Source organism: Cygnus atratus, chromosome 3 (genome assembly GCF_013377495.2).
Source record: "Cygnus atratus isolate AKBS03 ecotype Queensland, Australia chromosome 3, CAtr_DNAZoo_HiC_assembly, whole genome shotgun sequence".
NCBI lineage: Eukaryota > Metazoa > Chordata > Aves > Anseriformes > Anatidae > Cygnus > Cygnus atratus.
The window spans coordinates 59,955,709-59,975,440 of NC_066364.1; the positions used below are offsets into that span (position 1 = coordinate 59,955,709).

The following is a 19,732-nucleotide window of genomic DNA, read 5'->3' on the forward strand; positions in this document are numbered from 1 at the left end:
TTTTCTTTCTGTTTTCAGTGGCTTGTTTATAAGGAAGTGAAATGTTTTATTTGGTTTGTTTTCAGCTACTTTCTTCAAAAAAGAGAGCCAAAATGTCTCAGAAATTAACAAAAATAGGCTATGTAGTAAAAAATAAAATCCTTCCCCTAAAAAGCTCTAGTTGTTCAAAACATTGAAATGGCCAGCTGGTAGGAAAATAAATCTATTTTTTTTTAAATTAAATTTATAAAAGAGTATTCATGTATGTGTAGCATCGTTGCATTATTTATTATTATTATTTTATTATTATTATTATTTTTCCCTGAGGATCATCTTTCCTTTTGGTAAGGTTTGTGTGGTTTTGAACTTTGATAAGTTTGAAAACACTACATGTAATTTTTTTTGCAGACCAATTTTCCTTTATTTTTAGGAGAACACAGTGGTGTTCTTGATCAGATTTGTTTACAAATTGAGTCCAGAAGCAGTCTTCACATTTGTTTTATTTATTTCTGGCTGAAATAACCTGTAATTGATTAATCTGGAACGAGTCAAAAGAGGTCTGTGTAGCTGCATGCTTTATCTAACTGTTGGGAAGCCCCCAAGCATGAGGGGATTCGCAGCTCTGTTTTCGATCTTGGCAATTTCGCAGCATATTTTGAACTGTTAGGATAAGGGAGGAATGGCCGAGTTATAATTCCGCACTACAAAATTTTGAATGCTAGTCCTTGATATTTGTTACACAAGTGTGGGATGGGAGTGGTAGGAAGAGCATGGGAGTCATTCTGAGATGTATTTGGGTACCAAACTCATACCCAGCTTTGCAAGACAAATAAATGCTGCACTGAAGCATTATTTTACCAAAAGTAAAGGAGACAAAGTGGTTGCAGTTGTTTACCATTTGCCAAGAAATCTTTCAATTTTCTTGACTTTTTACTTGTTTTCTTGTGTGATAATAATGGGACAGCAGGCTGATATATCATTGCAGACCATTGCAGTCCCTTACCTGTTTACTTCCATAACTGATGCAGAAACCTCTTGGTCTGTGTTGCCATGCCTTTTTGTCTTGAGGGTTGCTTTTAACCAGTAACAAATGGTTTTGTGATGCTTTGAGTTGCTTCCTACTCAGAAATATCTGATACAGAAAAAATCAGGAGCTGATTTTTTTCTTGAATAAAATATCCACAAGAACTGCACAAGCAGTGTTCTCCTTCAGGAAACTCAGTTTACGGAAGAAAACTGCACTGAACTGACAATGGTACAAATGTTCACCAAAGATCACGCAGAATTTACATGACTGTGTGTAATGAATTCATAGTGACTGGCATGAAAGCCAATTATTTGACTGGAATTTTGAGAAGTTTTCAGTGTATCACAGTTTGGTGGCATGAATTTTGTCTGTTTCAATTACTCTATTTAATATCTGGCATGAATTCACATGCTCAGAAAGCAAGATATTAAAAAATAGCATATTATGTCCTAGTTAGAGCTGTGTAATTTTTAACAGGAGGGAGGAGATAAAAGGAAAGTAGATGAATATAGAGCTATAAACACCTAATTAGTGTCAAAGCCCTCTCCCCTGTTCTTAACATTCATGAAAACTCAGAGTGGATAATTTCGTTGTCTCAGGATGTGGAAATGGCTGAGTTGTGTTACTGGGACCAACCAAACACCCTTTCATTTCCAGCAGGAATACTGAGCAGACCTTGGATTCCCTGTGAATCCGAGCCTCAGGGTTATTGTCATCCTATCATAGAAACCCAGATTTGATTTTTACTTCCTTTGTTTTTGTGCTGATAATATCTGGCATTGAACCTTGAAACTTACTAATTTGGATGTATGGTTTTTGTATAGAATAGAATATATGTTGTATACCCAGCGTAGATATGTGCACAGTCTTCTGCACATGCATGCCAGGTAGAGTGGAAGAACAAGAATGGTGAGCAGTTCCTGAGGTGTTCCTGCACGTCTTCCTCCACCCAGCCGGTACACTGACACCCATGCAGTTGAGTCTGAGGTGAGGGCTCAGTGTCACAGAGGAAGTGGCCACGCTCATTATTTGTTCCTCAGTAGGTCCTGCAGATCCCTCCTGTGTCTCCTCCATGCAGCCCAGCAGTCGGGAGGTGCGTGTGGGCACTCATCCCTTCCCCAAAGCCTACTCAGGTTGTGCGAGTTGCTGTATGAATTCCTGGTGTAATTTTGATAACTAAAAACAAGGAATAACAACGCGACTTCTCTATTTAAGCATTCCAACGGTAAATGTCAATTCCTGCAGTCCCAGCAGGATGTAGAGCCCAGCCAAGAAGCTTTGCCACCACCAGGGGCCGCTGAACGTACCCATAGCTAAAATAAGCTACGGCCTGGGCATGGTGCGCCAGGCTGGCCACCTGCTGCGGGGCAGGGCCTCTGACAGAGGGATCTCAGGGCTTTGGGGGTCGCTTGTGGTTGGAGACATGTCCAGCTGGGGGCCAGGGCCTGTAAGAGAGGGACCTCAGGACTTTGGAGGTCACTGGTAGATGGGGTTGTTTGGCCGGCTGGGGGCCAGGGCTTTGGGGGTCACTCGTGCCCTGGGCATGCTACAGGGAACTCTAGAGGAAAACTTCAGAACTTCTCTAAGGGTAAAATCCTCATTCTCAGCAAAGCAAAAATTGGCTGAAACCATGGGGGTACAAAGAAGGCCTTATCTTATCCTCTAGAGATGAAGGCCTTAGGGGGAAAAAAAAAAAAAAAAAGTATTAGAAGGGATGGAAAGAGAGGCATTCCATATTTCTCTTAATTCCCTAGATTGTGGAGAAAGGTTTGTTTCTGTAACACAACAAGAGCTTTCTGGGAGGCGCATTTCACCCACCTTGATTTCAGGTGGTGGGACCAGTTACCTCAGCTAAGCCTTTAGCAAAATTTCAAAGCCACTTCTACCTCCTGCAAGGATCCTTCTGATAAAAAGGAATGCAGGAATAAAAATGTGAGAGCTAAAATAAATAAATAAATGTACTCTGTACACTGTATATATTTCTCTCCACCTGGCAGCTTTCCTCAGAAAAGCAATATGTGTTTAGATCCTACTGTCAGGATGGCTTTGCTTGCCTTTTTATCTGTTTATTAGATTTATATTTAAAGTTTGTTAATCATTTGCTCTCCCTTGAAGTTAGATATAAATGATAATATTTCTTACTGTTTTTTTCCACTGAAGAATTGTTTCAATTAAAGTTGACATTCCTTTCAAGAGGATACAGCATAAGAGAAAACACAGAAGCCTGCAAAACTAAAAAATAGTTAACCATGGGAAATATATCAAGTAACAGCTCTTCAGAAATTATGTTAGGAGCTGAAATTTCATTTTGCTTTACAACATAAGAAGGCTGATCTACTCTCTTTTTCTACCAAAACAAGGACAGACAATGATCTCCAGTTTTCAGAAAGCCTTAATGTTATAATTCCATTTATTTTAAATGTGTTAAATTAGTATGGCTTTTCTTATTTGCTTGTCTGCTAACAGTGAATTTTGAAGAAAGCTTGGTTATAAAGCACATCACTGTTATTTCTCATCTGGAGCGTGGATCTTTCTTCTTTTCCAAATGTGATACTAATAGAGACTGAGAAAGCAGCATGTTTTTACTGTACAAAAAACTTTTTTTTTTTTTAACTATAGCTATAGGCTAAGTTGATATTCTATTAAATCAGGATTCAGTATCCTTTTCTTTTAGTTTATTCTAGGTTCTATTTTATCTTATTTCAGAGCAGACTGCAGGTGATATGCATGCAGACAGCTAGAGGAAAAAATGCTTTCCAGGCAGGAAATGCTTGAATGTTAGGCAGTGGCTGTACCATCTCTCTTGTTCCTTTCAAGAAATTAATTTCTTGGGGGAAAAAATGATCATGAAATCATCTAATTTAGTGAGATCACAGTGCATATGCACTACACATTCTTGCACTGATTCTGGAGCAATTAATTTCCTCGTGGTCTTCATGCATAACCTTTCATAGTGCCATATTTTAGGTATGTTCCTCCTCAGATGTTTTGTAGCAAAGGCACAAAAAAAAACCAAAACCAAACCAACCAACCAACCAAAAAAAAACGGACAGAGGCTTGCCTGAGGCTGGGGGAGTTCAGACCCTTGAGGCTGTGCTTATTTGTTCACACAATGGCACCTTACTGTGACACTTGCTGCATATCTTCAGTTGCAGTTATAAGCACTACATACTTCTGCTATCACAGGCTTCTGAAGTGGAGAACTAGAAAATGAGAAAATATTCTGTTTGTGAACACTTATCACTTAACATTTTGACTCTTAACCAGTCCGTGGCCATAACAGAAATGATTCTTTGTGGCTACACATTGTGTTAACTACAGCAGCATCCTTTCTGTTTATTCTCTAGACTTATTATTGACACACTTTATAATGTAAAAGCAATATAGTAAACTTGACTGGTATTGCGCAGCTCCTTTACTATACAACCAGAGCATAAACCATGATATAACCTCAATACAGGTTATATAGGTTACCTCAAAGTAGGTGTTCTGCAGTGAAGAAGAATTAAAAGAATCTGACGATGTTCCCCAGTGTGGGATTCTCATTCAAAAAAATGTTGATGTGGTAGAAACTGAGGACACTTCCCCCCAGCTATTTCAAGTGGCAAGAGCAACTTCTAGTGGAGCAAGAGAAGTCTTTCTTGCTCCTTTTAGGTTACGGTGAAAGGAACTAAAATTTTCTTCTGATTGCCAAGATCCTCTTCCAGATGAGGGACTCTTGTTGGAACACCATCACCCCATCTGGCTGAGTGGACAGCCTGAAGCAGGCTCAGAGACGCTTGGGAAATGCCTCAATGCTTTAAGGATGTTTTTTAACCTGTGAGTTCGCAAGCTTAACATTCTGTTTTGAGCTTGGGAAAGGTATAAGACATGAGTTTTTTCCACATCTCTTATGAAATAAAATTGCCTCTGTCAATTGTTTATTTGTTGCAATCCCAATTTTCTGTTGAATAAAAGCCTGAAGAAATCACTGTTAGGGGAGAGACTGTGTCCTTGCTGTCTTGCATTTTCAGTCATTTACGAAGTGGTATGCCAGAGATCCTTGCGTAGGGTTTTGTTTTTGTTTTTTTTTTTTTTTTCTTATGGGCGTATCTTTGGGAAGAAACACATGTTTCTCCTCATGGTGGAGTCCTGGAAGTTGCAGTTTAAATTTGATGAAGTGTTTTATTCCCCCAGATAAAAATAAATAAATAAAAAATTATATTTAAATGCATTTGTTGATGAGGAAAGTCAGGAATCCTTCTAATTAAGACATTTCTTAGAAAGGTAAAATTTTTATCTGGGAGCATAAAACACTTCATCAGTTTTAAAGCCACATCTGTAAGGACTGGATCAAGAGCAGAAACAGACATTTTTCTTCATTCCGGCTTGTCTGTGAGTTTAAGACTTTTAACAACAGTTTTTAAAATAGTTAAAAACAGTTAGAAACACTTGCAGTATAACAGGGATAAGAGTACCCTCCCTCCCTCTGTTTTTAATCTGGTTCTCTTGATGGGATAAACTACAAGGTTGAATTGGTAACTGGATTATTGCCTCATAAAACAGCACGAGGTTACTATTATCCTTTAATTTTATATCTTTATTAGGGAGTAATGTTGGTCTTATTTAAATCACTGACTTCTCTAATGGTTTTTCTCCTCTTTTACAAATTTATAAAACTAAACCCTAAAGGATTTGGTCTAAGTGCAATTGGAATAACTGCCATTATAAAAATCATTGTGTTAGCAGTTGGTTATAATCAGCAGCTTTAGCTGGCCTCAAAATGTAGTAGAATTTAGCTGTTGATATCTTAGACCATTAAGTAGAGTGCTGATAAAACTGTAAGTCTGAATTTTATTTTATTTTATCTTTTTAAAAAAGCTTCATTTCCAGTAGTAGAGTATTTGAATATTGAGGCAGTGTGAAGATGAACAACAGAGCCCTGAAAATGATTATACTATTGCATGCTTGTGGGAAGATATATTTAACACATGGTGTATTTATGCAAAGGTTAATACAAGCTTGTCTTGCAATTCAGTGAAGTCATTAAAAAAATTCCTGAAGGTCAGCCTTTTTTAGAAGAAGGCTAATATAAGTGGCATATTTAATGATGCATTGCAGTGGGATATGTCCACTTGAATTCTGGGACACAGCTTACACATTGTGGGTGACACATGGGTTCTTAATGGTAAAACTCCTGTTGGACTTACTTAGGTCAGGATTTATTTAACATATTGATAAACTTTATTTTTTAAGGAAAAAGGTGGCATGCATCCATTGATTTCAGTGTGCTTTGGTTAAGCTCATGATTACTATGGAAAGAGATGTGAATATGGCTGTCTGTTATGGTGTGGTTCTGTAGCTGGCTTTCATAAAGAAAGTGAGGGATCAGTCACCGTCTATGAGCAACAGTCAGACTTAGAGCATTTTCTGTTTGAATGCAATCCAGGTACTGACTTGCAGTCAGTAAACTTCAAAACTGGTCAAACAATTTGTTCTGAATCTTTTATTTTACTATGAGTGCTTGACCTTTTTTTTCTTTTTTTTCCTGCAGGCAATCTGACTAATGCAATAACGTGCACACACTTCAAACTCCTAATTAAATTAAAACAGATTTTATGTTTAAGTTCTTTGTGGAATATTTTAGCATTGGTTGTGAAAATTCACCTTTGTGTTTGGAATTGCCTTCTTTGGCAGGGGCTGATGAGTAATGGCCTGCTACAGGAAATCCCATGTAGAACTGCTTTCTTTCAAAATATCCGTTGTTCTCTCTAGTCTCCCATCTTAAATATGCCTATACTTAGTATTTAAAAGAAAGCTTTCAATTCCCCTTTTGTCTCAGCTGGACAAAGAGAACAGCAAATTTTTACAAATACAAGGGTGTTGGCTCCCAAAGCCAAAAACTATGGGAGGTGGTTACCATTGTAGTGAAGGCATCCTGGGTGAAGATGTCTGTGTCTTGAATCCCTTTGAAACTGAGAGGAGATTGAAGCCATTTTGAAAGACAGGAGTTCTTTGCAGCTTTCTCTTAAGGTGAAACACATACCACAGGATTTGCTTGCAGTTGGTCTTTTCCTTATGTAAACAAATGGCAAACTTAATGAAATGCTGATTAAACTTTTTCTGAAACTTAGACAAGAGGGAAGGAAAACAGGAGCGTGTAATCCAGGATTGATGGGAAACTGGAAAGAAAATAGATTGGGGTTCTAATTCTGTATGTGTGTGTGTTCTAGAAAATATCTAGTGCAAAACCCAAGGAAATTTGGGGAGTTAACACTTTGAGGATGGAGATATGGAAGAGGCACTTCAGACCAAGAGGAGAGGTGTTCGTAGGTGAATGCAGGGAGGTGCATGGAGATATGGGTGGAATGATCTGGAGCTCCAGTGCATGCAGACAGAGCTGTAAATCATTTAAGCTCAGATAAGTAATGGTTTCAATTATGCAGGTTGGAGATAGCATAAGGTATAAGCACTTACTGGTCGAATTTAATTCCAAGATGTATCCATAATATGTTTATGTTATTGGAAATACTCCCAGTAACTCCCAATTTCTTGGAGCACCTTGTTGATAAAAAAAATCCAGGTAATCTCAGATTGTTTGGGCTGCTTAATTTATGCATTTGCATACCACAATGTGTTTTGTTTTCTTTTGAATGTAACACCAGGTTTGATTTATAATTTTATGATTATTTATATATAAAATATCCCTGGCAAATGTTTTATTTTAAATTATGCAAAGTGTTTGTTACTCTGAAGTGGATCTTTTCTGAGAATGGAGGTTGTAATATAGTTGTGTGGCTTTGTAGTTAAGGTTACCGTAATCATCGCTATGCAGAATTCTTAGCATTGCCATATTTAAGATCTCAATATCTGATGATAGTGATTCACCCTATGAGAGTAGGCATAGACATGGTAGACAATTAGGCTGATGTCTATCATTTAGCACATTGCAGGGAGCTGCTTGTTATAAACCACTTTGTGTATTTTATTTAATCCTAAAGGAATTTAATGGACCTTAGAGAGGGGACTTCATGCTGATAATTGCATAATAACCTTTTTCTGCCAGACACTTCATGACTAAGAGGTTATCATTAAATGTGTATTAAGCTGTTTTGTTCTGTGTTCTGTAATTGTCTCTCTAATATGTCCTCCCAAGGGTTATCCTTTGTTGTCTACTTAAACAGCTGCCTGTATTAAACATTTTAGCTTTTCCATTGGCTTGTTTTCATGGCTATTTTTTCATCTAGGAGTGGAAAAGTCATTACTTAAATGTGTTTCTGTATCTGTCTGTGTATTTTAGATAGCTTCCCAAAACAATACTGGAGGCATTGAAACGTTTTATATGAAATGAGGCTTCATAGAAATCAATGGGAACTTTGCTGCAGATTTTAGTGGAACCACAGCCTCAGTTAGGGTGTTTGTTTATTGCAGATTGCATTAGAAGTGAGGGCCATGGACTAACATGTTAAATTTTTATCTCCTCTTTAATTTAGACCAGTGAGCTGTAAATTGAAGGGAAGATAATTTCTGCTTGTGGTGGAAAAGAAAGGTGAACAACCTCCATGGAAGACTCTCAGGATCTAAGTGAACAGTCAGTAAGTACAAATGCTGTTAAAGTTAATGGAATAAATTGAACTCTGTTCAAATTGTGTATGGAGGGATTTTACTTCAGATTTGAGAATTATAGTAAAATCTGGCAATCTTACTAGTAAGATCTTACTAGATAGTAAGATAGTATCTTACTCAGATAGTAAAAACTTCTGTGCCTCTAGATTCAAATATTTTCTTAGTTCATATATGAAAAGAGTGGTTTTAATCTTGCCTTTTTCCTACTGGAAGATCACAGTTATACAGGATTTTGCAGAACTAGATTTGTTGGAGAGCTGATGAATATAATTGATGTACACTGGAGGAAAATAAATATTAAACTATTGCATAGTGGTATGTCTTGTTCAAATAACTGTATCAAAATGTGTATCTGTAGTGGCCTGCCAGTTTTGCTAAAGCAAGTGTTACCAAAAACACGAACAAGAAATGTCAGGTGATTGACTGTTGAAAATGATGTCCATGAGTTCTTCTAGGGCTCTCTTGGCTTTCAAGAGGATTGTGAGAACTGACAGTGTATCTTCCGTGTCACAGGGAGATGCCCTTTGTCACTGATGAAATCGCTGGGAAAAATTGGGTGGACATTTCTTCTACGTGTTTTCTAATTTTTCCTTTCCCTTAAGGATGTGGTCTCCAGACTTCTTAGCCACCAGACTGCAGTTCTGAGGAGGCAGTGTTCTCTGATCAAATTTAAACTTGGCTGGGCTTGCCATCCAAAGTATTGGCTTTGTTTTTAACGTCTTAATTTGTAGCGGTCACAGCGCTGGCAGATTTTGTGAGCACCCTGTTCCCCATGAGTCTCAGCTTGGGTTCGGTGTAGTAAAGATCAATAAAGGGATTTCATATTTCTATTTCTGACATGCTGAAAGAGGTTATCCATGTAATAAACTAGTTTTAATATCTTTTTTATAGCAGAGACTTTTATATGTAACACAAGTGCAAGGAACTGAGAAGAGCTTGTGCGTGTTTTTAAAATGTCAGTAATTTTCTTTAATAAGAAGTACTTTGCTCCTGACTGGGTAGTTCCTATCTGAGACTTTATCTTGGACTAGAATTTTATAGCTTATTTAAAATGGGACAGAACTGGAAAGTCTTAATAGCGTCTTAAGTCACTGTGGTGGCACTACTCAGGACAGCTGCATGTATTTATGTACTTAATAGTTCCCAACCAAAACTTCAGAGCATGTAAAAACTACATGGCTTCATAATTTAATAAAGTTTTATAAAGATCATAAAAGATTAAGCAGAAGTTCTCTCATAGTCTGTGAAACAATTATTATGTGCAATACACATAGTATGGTTATTAATGGGAAGTAGATGAGCCAGTTTAGCTTAGTGCAAAAACGTGTTTTCATAGCAGTTAAAATATTTTTGCACCACTGGATGCCTGATAAATGCATACTTGAATAGCCATTTCATTGCCTTATCGTAGTCTAATCTCTAGTATTTTTCATAGTTATGACATAGTTTTATGCTAATGTGAGAACAGTTTTGCAGATTAAAAATTGAGGTGACATATATGCTATATTGCATATAGATAGCAAACACTACTGTTAGTTTCACAGAAAGTAGTGATTTAAGGCAGGAGTTTATTTTTCTACCTCTTTGCTGAACAGTGGCAGAATTTCAACATAATGGGTGGGAAGTTTCCCATTTCATCATCGCCTTCCTCTTAGGTGTGCACCCAGACGAAGGTCTAGCCCAGGTGTTGGGCGCTATCCTGAGAAAAGCAATTGCAGTGTGAAGCCTGTCTACCTACAGCAGATACTGAGTTCCCCAATTCATAAGCCTTTTCATTGTTGTATTATAGTTGAACTCTTCTCACAGCCAAGTTTTGAAAAAAAAAAATAGTGTTTCTGGTTTAGTTCTTTAAAAGCCACAGGGCAGGACTGGAGGTTCCAGGTAGAAAGAGGTGTTCTCTAGCCGAGGCTTTGGTGGCTTAAGCTCCAGGAAAATATCAGATGTATATGCTACACACCTTCTTCTCGTACTGCTATGGCATTTTGTAGTGGTTAGTGTGTTTTGTACTGGTTAGCTCTAGGCAGCTCCTGTTCATCATGCAGGATTTCTGGTTTTTAACATGTCCAGGGAATCTAGGCATTTAATTTTGGCTTCAGGATTTCTCTCTGGGAGCTAGGTGCATAAGATTTAGATCATGGAAATTCTAGGCGCTTAAGGGTCCAGCCTCTGCTGGAAGCACATTAGATTGTGTGAATAAGCATGAATGCAAGACCTGTGTTCAAACTTGTGCTGGCATCTTGCCCTGAATATTCTAGTCCATAATTACTTGAAAGACTGCCTGTCTCTGCAACTGAGATAGTTTAGAAGGTGCTTGCTGTTAGATAATATGTTTGATGGACAGATGAGTTTTCTGAATAGAGAGATTCCTTTATTGAATTAATTTCCCTGAGCAGTCTGTTAAGAGCCTTTCATTCTTGGTAAAGGAGTCCAGACACAGTTACTTGGAATAGTTAAATAAAGAGGCTGATTTTCAAGTTTTATTTTAAAGAAAAGAAATTATGCTAATTTCTTCAAGTAAGTAGTCCTCCTAAGGTATAATGTAGTGTAGTGTACCTTTGATTCTTACAGTCTTTTCCATAATTCTGAGATCACTGTTCTTGCTCTCATTCAAGTTTTTGTTGTTTACTCTCTTTTATTCTTTTAAAATAAACTAATAAGAAACAATTGGTTCTACAATTCCTATCCTTAAACTGTGTCATGATCAGTGAAACTCACATTATTGTAGCTATGAGCAATTCCACAACATCCCTGTTACCATATGAGAAATACATTCCCCTACTTTTGTCTCCAAGTAGTGACTGCATGACCACATGCTGCTTCCTTCAGCAGTCTAAGTGCACCCCTCTTCTCTGAGCCCCTACAGGAATTGCATCTGACTGAAATGAGCAGCTGTTGTGTTTTCTGAGATGCCTGCTTGATTAGATATAAGATATACACCATTTGCTGTGTTATGTCACTAATTTATTTGTTTTTCCTATTTTTATTTGTAGTAAACTCCTTTCCCCTGCTACATTTTAAATTTTTATGTACTCCTTGCCAGCTTGTCAGACAGTAGGGCCTCGGTATAGTGAGGAATACTTTGTGCTTGCTTTCCTTTCCCTTTTCACTCCCAGTCCTGTGTGGCAGAGGTGGAGGAATCTGTTCTTCTAGATATTACAGTGTTCAAAACAAAGTCAGAATCAGAGCAGGGCTTATTGTACTTTAGTTTTCCTGTCTCTTTTTTCGTGGCCTCAGAGGTAAAGAGCCGTATTTTGAACAGCAGGAAACTGATGCACGAGGAGGGATGGAATCGATCAGGCACAGTTCAGTTCTAACTGGGTTCCTGCAACCAACAGGGAATGGGCTGTGGTGGGGCTCATCATTCAGTGATGCTGTACCTCTGGGGGTGTTGTATCCTGAAGAGTTCACAGTTCTCTTTTTCTTTCCAAATTCAAATGCACAACATGCTCGGACATCCATGCATAGGAGGGAAAATTGAAGTTAATTGGCAGAAAGGTTCAATTTATGAGTATTCTGAAAGATAAGGAAGAAAATAGTAAGACATGTACGTCACAGCTAGAAGAAAATAACCAAATGATACTTTCATATTCTGATGTGATGTCAGTCACCATGTGCAGGCTGCTACTTATCAAGTGAAAGAACAATTAAAGCCACATAAATTGGTTTTATGGAGACAGATGTAGCTATGGAAAATGTAGTTTTGATAACTAGTTGCCATATATTCTATATACAACATATTAAAAAACTGTAGAATATATAATGAAACACATAAGATTTTATATTACTATTGCTCTCCTTCAAAATAAATATCCTGATTTTTACTAAATGCTAACTAGAGATACTTTTTCAAAGGGTGCATATTAAAAATTCTTCTATTTAGTTTGAAAGAGGAGAGAAAGAAATTTACAGATCTTGTATTTATGAAGAATACAGAATTTAGGAAAAAATTTGTTTTTATTTATTAATTTATTTTTAAGATGGAAGATATTTAATATTTTTAAGACTGTCAATGTTTAATAAAATTATAAATTATGTTTAGGATGGATAATTATTTATTGTGTTTTGGTATAGCAAATGGAATTTTCAGAACTACAAAAGTTTTAAACTAATTATTTTATATTCTTCTAGTCATTATTTGCTGTTCAATCTGTATTAGTAGAAAAAAATAATTTGGCTGCTAACTAGCTAGTTTAGGGTTTCAAAGGACCTTATTAGAAACTGATGTAATTTCATCCTCTGCCCCTTTTATATAACAGTGTGCATATTTAGATTACTTCATTTTAAACTAGAATTAAACAATAGATTGCAGTTGAGTAGGACAGGACGCTAGCAGATGTGAGGCTAAAACTGAATGAATCGCTTTTTTCATTTCTGTGAAGTCTGGGCAATCATCAGCATTGTGCACTGGGTAAGTTACTTGGTTTTCATCAGATTATGCAGATCATCGTATTTGTCATTTGCATTTATATTCGACACGTAGTTGGAGTCTTTCGGATTGTAATGTTTCTGTGTCTTTTATTTTATTTTATTTTATTTTATTTTATTTTGTTTTGTTTTATTTTATTTTATTATTTTTTATTTTATTTTATTTTATATTTTATTTTAATGTGTGAAGGTGTCAGATGCGATCTTCTTGCAGATCAGTTTTCAGGTGTAGCTGGTTCTTTGTCGCAGAGTCCCCACAGTTGCAGCTTTCGGTGAGGCTGTGTCCTGTTGTAGCCCACTGTGTTTGTGCAGCCTTCTCATGCCATGAAGGTTGGAGCCCTGGGCTTTGGCTGAAGCTAATTTAAGTGAAATGAAAAATATTGTAAACTCTCTTGCCTTCTTTTAAGTGTCAGTCTTTTAAAAGACTGTTCTGTATTACATCATAGCATGCTGTGGTTCTTATCTCTGTAATATCAATGTTTGTAGCACTTGGTATATTACAAGCAATTCATCTTGCCAAATTACAGAATTGTAGAACTGGTGGTTGAAAGGAAGCTCTGGAAGCTGTCTTGTCTAGCTTCCAGTAATGAATTGCTGAAAATATTTCATTGTTATGAAAGCAATGAGCTATATTACATATCAGTATGCAAGTACCTTCTGAAAAAAAAAAAAAAGGATTTAACGAGCAAAAATAATTGCCTTAAATGATTGTTTGCTTTTAACTAAAAACAATCATTGAAGAAAAATGCTGTAACTGAAAGTCAGATAAAGAAAATCAACACATCTTTCCAAGGTATGTTTGAGACTTTTTTTAAGAATTGCTTAGATATTTTATTACCCCCTTTCTAGAGACACGGAAACTCACAGAAAGATGGGTTGCCACAGATGGTCTAAAATGATCACCCATTGTACATTGCAGAGGATCAAGAATAAACTGTAATAGCAGGATTCCTGGACTGTATTCAAAGAGGAAAGTACAGAAAATTGAGGGAGCTGAATCTTTCCTGTTCCAACAAACTTGGGGTAGAAATGCCATTGTTGTTCTCTCCCTGCTGTCAGACCTTTACATAGAAATCTCTGTGAACACTCAAATACTATTTTTCTAATTACTTTGCCCTTCACCATTTCAGCATGCTGTGATTTCTGTACCATAATCTACCAGTGATAAGTTTGAAGGCATTTTTCCAAACTACATTAGTGGTTGTGTATGTGTTTTATTTTTCCCATTTACTGTTTGCAGACCAAATCAGACAAAACTCAGAAGCAGATAATGCATTTTGACAATCAGAATAAACTGAGCTGACTCATGTTTCGTATGGGTTGCAAGTAATTGGAGAAATACTGTTTGGCATTGGTCAAAGACACAAATGTTCACCATTGACACACATGTAATAGAAATGTGTATTTTTTTCAGAGTTAATTAAAAATATAATTTGAAAGCAGTTTTCTTTCAAAGCTAATTAGTCAATGTCTTCAAAAAAAATAGCCAAGAGAATACAATAGAATGACATTTGTGGCTTGTAACCTTGCAAGACAGGGTAAGAAGTAGGGTTAGCAGAAAAACAGAAATGTTCATGTTATCGGTACTGTCACATCTCCTCTAGTTCAGCTCTCCACCTGTCTTCTGGAAGATGTTACTGAGTCTGTATCAGAGGTTTAAATGGAAAGGCATTATATGGGCTGTTTTTAATAACAAGGGAAACCAATAAAAGAAGTATGTTGTGTTGTCACATACTGTCCTTGGAGTGCTGACAGAGACTGACACGTAGCTGCTATACAGTTTGTTATGACTGATATTTATGGCTCTGGAGAGGCCCCAGCTTGGAATTTTAGGGATAAAACTACTTGGGAAAATTGCTACCTCCATCAGCTATATCAGCTTCCCTCAAAGTAGGTACACATAGGGCTCCAGGGTGCCTAGAGTATCGAATTTCATATTAATGGTGATGTCAGAGCTCTGATGATATAAGGACAACAGGGATTATATGTTATATATGAACAGATTGTACTACTAGAAAAAAATGGAAGAAACTTGCAGGTACCAAACTTCCCTTCAGATCTGAAAACTGGGCCAACTTAGACTTGCTTTGCAGCTTCAAGAAGGGCTCACTCACCTAAGAAAATGTGTATATACACGTGTATGTAAGATTTGGAACATATCAGCCAGTATTATAAAAGCTACTACCCCTCCATATAGACGTGCTTCTCTGTATTAAATCATCCAATCTGACAAACACATTTCAAGCTTTGCAGCCAGATATTGGATGCAAGATATGATACTTGTTCAAATATTTAAAATGCCAAATTTATAAATTCTGTACTTTTAATTGATTTTAGTATTGTGTTTTACTTCAGAATTAGCCATGAAATTTCCAGCGATGTCCATGTCAGTCCTATCTGAGAATGAAAAATAAGAATATTATAATTTCCCTAGGACAGTGATTGTGCATCAGCTTAGACTTTTAACAGTGTCCACATGATGTTACCATGTCCAGAAATACTTTCTTCTTCAGTAAAAGGGGTCAGAATTCTGTTAATGCACACAAAATATTTGACAATATGACAGTGGATTAGCCCATCCATTTTTGTATGACACTGTTACACTCTAAGCCTTATGGCCTAGTCCTTTCATCTCAATTAAATGACCGTCTACATTTTTACGTGACAAGTACGTATTGCACTGAACATGTATTTCGTTTAGTCTCATTTGATTACTGTAAAAGCCCAGATGCAGCAGTGCACTGAAGAATGTGCAGGACTTAAGGGTGAGATTAAGCCCATTGAAATCAATGGGATTTCTCATGTGCTTTAAGTTAGGCATGTGCTTCAATACATTTCTGAAAAAAAAAAAAAAAAGAAACAACTTGGAAATACAGTACAAAATAAAAGCAGTAATTTCAGAAATATTTTATTAGCAAATACTTTTGAATGATTTGTGGCTAAGGATAATATTTGTTCAGCATCATATAACAGTCATGGTTTCTTTCTTCCCCCTGTAGTAACTTTTCTCTGTAGTAACTTTTCCCCTCAGCATCTAAGTGGTTGACTTGCAAGTCAACTCTTATTAATAAAAGAGAAGCATGATAGGGAGAAGCTAAATTTTTAAACAATAAAATGACACTAGATGAAGAATCTAATATCAATAACGTATTTTACAAAATACATCTTAAACATATTGAGCACATCCTGGTCAACTATAGTCATAGACTTGTCGTCTTTTCTACTAGGTTACTTCTCTAGCAACTTGAAAAGTTAAAAGGGTTGAGATATTATGGTTAGAGTGGATGAAAATAGTTTTGCCATACTCTTAGATAAGGTGGAAGTTGTCCCAGAGGATCCTGTTGAAGAAACAATGCAAAACATGTATTGGTTATTTTGTTATTGATTTATTAATAACACAGTTTGTCTTCGGATTGGTTCATGCTCCCTGCTCCTGAAAGCAACACCTGATGATAGGTGAGAAAATGTCATCATGGAGTTCTTTGCAGTGACCATGCTTTAGTCCAAGATGTCCACAGACTCAAATATGAAGCAGCATTGAAGCCAAGAGACAGTTTTGTGTTGGAATGTAACTTTCATAAAGGCAAATTTTGGGTAAGAAACTGAATTTATTTCAACCAAGCTGACAGTCAGAGCTGACTGACCAAGCTTTTCTTAAATGTGGCAACAGACCTAGTTTATCGTCTCTCTCTCTTCTTCTGTGTGTATATGTGTTAACTGCATCCTGATGCTGGCTTCATGATATTTAAAGCAAAGCCAGACCAGAGGATTGTTGAACAAAGGCACTGCAAAACTGTGTTAGTCATTTGTCAACTAACAACAGGGTTGAGAAATGCTCTGAAAACATCTCTACCCTGCAGTTCTAATGCATTTGAGAGACCAGTACTTACAAAAAAAAAGAGTTATTTACCTGGGAAAGCCTAGGCAATCTATTGTAAAATTTTTGTGTTTTAGTAGAGTCAAGAGTTTTACCCATTTTCCAGGTGCATTGCCTAAAGCCAAAAAGGGAAAAAAAGAAAAAAAAAATGAGAGAAAAAAAGTATAGTGGTTTGCACAGGTGCCTTTGGATAAACCAGAGTCTCAAATGCAGTAGGACTTGCTAGTTGATGTTTGTGCACTTTTACTGACACCAATAGATGATAGAGCTGTGTTTGGGCAGTATGCAGACAAGACATTTCTTTCTCTGCTTGAGACTGATATAAATTCAGAACTGAACAGTTTAATGTGCTTTCCCATAGTGAAAGAAAAAGCTGTATACTGAGATCTGAACAATCTTCTGGTTAGATGTAGTTTATAGCATGAACTGTCATTGGTATGCACTGGAAAAAAACAAGTCTTTATAATAAATGGCAACATTACAAGATTTTTTTTGGTATTGTTTAACAGGAATTTTCAATAATCAGTGTATCAAGTGCAGCATGTTGCTTCCCAGCAGTTCACATGTTTGTCTGAGTGGAATGGCCTGTTTTTGCCTCTCCTGATTTTTATCTTGGTTTATTTCAGATACGAAGTAAAGTTTTGTATGACAATTTTGAAACAATTAAAATAATTCTGCATTGAAATCTTCAGAACATTTGTATTCTCTCAGTGAGTTTTGGTATTGGAGGGAGCAATGTGTTCTATGCTTAACAGGTCTAGTTATGTTGTTATCCCGTGTTTTATATCAGCCAATATTAAATGCATTTATTTAAACAACCTCTATAAAACTAAACAAATTTGCCACTTTTATAGTCATATACATTTGTTTTATGTTTATATCATTCAAAGATCATAGTCTGTACTTTCAGGAGCATCTGCACTGTTAGGTGTCACCTACTGGCTTCTTTGTCTTACTGGCATGTATTGGCCTTGAGGGACCCTGATCCATTATGAGCATCTGAGGTCCACTTGATTACCTGCCCATTGTCGTCGGCCTTTCCAGAGTACTTTTAATCTCTCTTATTTCAGGAAGTAGATTCACACAGACTTCAGTGCACTGGGTACAGGAGTCCCCATTCTCGGGGAAGTAAGGTAGATGGAAAGGGTAAATGCTGTGTGCTGTCAGTCAGATCTTTTATGCATGGGTCTAACTGTTCAGGAGCTTGAATCCAACCACAGTTTCCTGTTGCATACATTTAATTAGTTTCGTGTACACTTAATCATACATTGAGCTACTGGTTATCACCTTCCTTTATGTATCTATTAACTCCTTTTCAGGTTATAAATTAGGGATAGGCTAAGCTCAAGCCCCAGTCATTAGCACGTTCACATAGTCAATTAATGCTAAATAATCTTAAGAGCTGTATTGGGGTATTTCTTTCTCTGTACTTCCTCTTTCATGGGGTGGTTTTGTAGGGGTGTTAGTGCTTTGAAGGGGGTACCAACACCCTGCTCTCCAGTCTGTTATTTAACTGATTGTGTATCATGTTTGCAAACTCATTGCCCAAGTTAAATAGCTTTAATAATAACTTTCCATGTTTTTTTTTCTTTTTTTTTTTCAGTCCTTCTTTTAAAAAGTAAACATTATCCTGTAAACTCTGTAGTGTGGCATCTGTATTTAGAAGATTCATACAAATAACTGATTTTCTTCCCCTTTTCTCATTGCTTTCAAGGTACAAAGGTCCTTATTATTTCAAATGGTAGGCAAATGGTAGGTAAATGTATAGGTATGTTAAGGTAGGTAAATGTAAAGGTAGGTAAATTCATAAATGGAAATTTAAAGTCTACACTTCAGGTCATCACAAGTGTAAATCACAGGCCATCAAGGAGTTGATACCTTACTGAGTTTTGTGCATGGCATTCTTTTAAGTCAAGGAATCCAGATTATAAATTCAGTGAAAGCAATTTTTATTTTTCTTGCAGTTGCTAAGTGTAATTGGGAGATAACTGCATAATAAAATTAGCAGTAGAGCAGTCTTTGTAGGACAAAGCACAGTTATGTGATGGATATTTCATGAGTCATTGGTTGATCGTTCATAACCTTTTCAGTTGTTTCTTATTAGTAGTAGAGTTCAATAATACTTAATTTTCACTATAGTAAGAACAGACTGAAAATAAGTTTTCCCTGAACTGTCAACATTGGCCTGAATGCTCCAGGTTGAAATTCCTGATGTTAATTTAAATAGGGTAGAATTAGAATTAATTACTGAAAATTTCTTTCATGCAATTTAAAATGTTGTTTAGAATATCTGTATGGTAGCAAATATATTACAATAATAACTGTACACTTTAGCTGTTTTTATGCTGTTGGTTATCTTGTTTTGTACATTAACCTTATGAAGAGTTCTGTTGAAAGTTATGGTGCTGAGCTGTGCGAAGACTAGGAATAACTGCCTAACAGGATATCCTACCACATGTAATCAGGTATGAAGAAGCATCCTACCTGTCCACAGCTGCGAGGTTTGGAAAGCCTACAAACCTGCTCTATTTTTTTATCTCAGCACCTGTATGTTGATAAAAGATGACTTGGAATTATTTTTTTCTCTAATATCCTCAGTGTTTTACACATTCTATAGTCATGTAGATAGAGTTAAACTGTTGATGTTTCTTTTTTATGTCTACGGGAGTTGAATGACTGAACAATGAGTATGATCCTAACATAGTTATCTTTTAGTCCTGGAGCTGTAAAATTCCACAGTTGTAGAAAACCTATCAGCTGGATGTCAGGCAGAGCTACTGTGTAAAAGCTTATGTGAGCTCTTAAAAAAGGCAGGAGAA

The 19,732-nt window shown here is 36.6% G+C and overlaps 1 protein-coding gene across 17 annotated transcripts in view; it reads left to right on the forward strand.

The window, feature by feature from the left end:
• Positions 1-19,732, forward strand: part of EYA4 (EYA transcriptional coactivator and phosphatase 4) — a 158,749-nt gene that overhangs the window by 9,967 nt on the left and 129,050 nt on the right. For 16 of the 17 annotated variants that reach the window (XM_035538367.2, XM_035538366.2, XM_035538373.2 and 13 more), the window contains exon 2: positions 8,479-8,580. In XM_035538367.2, coding sequence (XP_035394260.1) covers positions 8,548-8,580 — 33 coding nt within the window. In that variant the 5' untranslated portion in view covers positions 8,479-8,547. Of the gene's footprint in view, positions 1-8,478; positions 8,581-19,732 lie in introns of those variants that run through there. The other variant, XM_050709632.1, reaches the window with a different exon arrangement.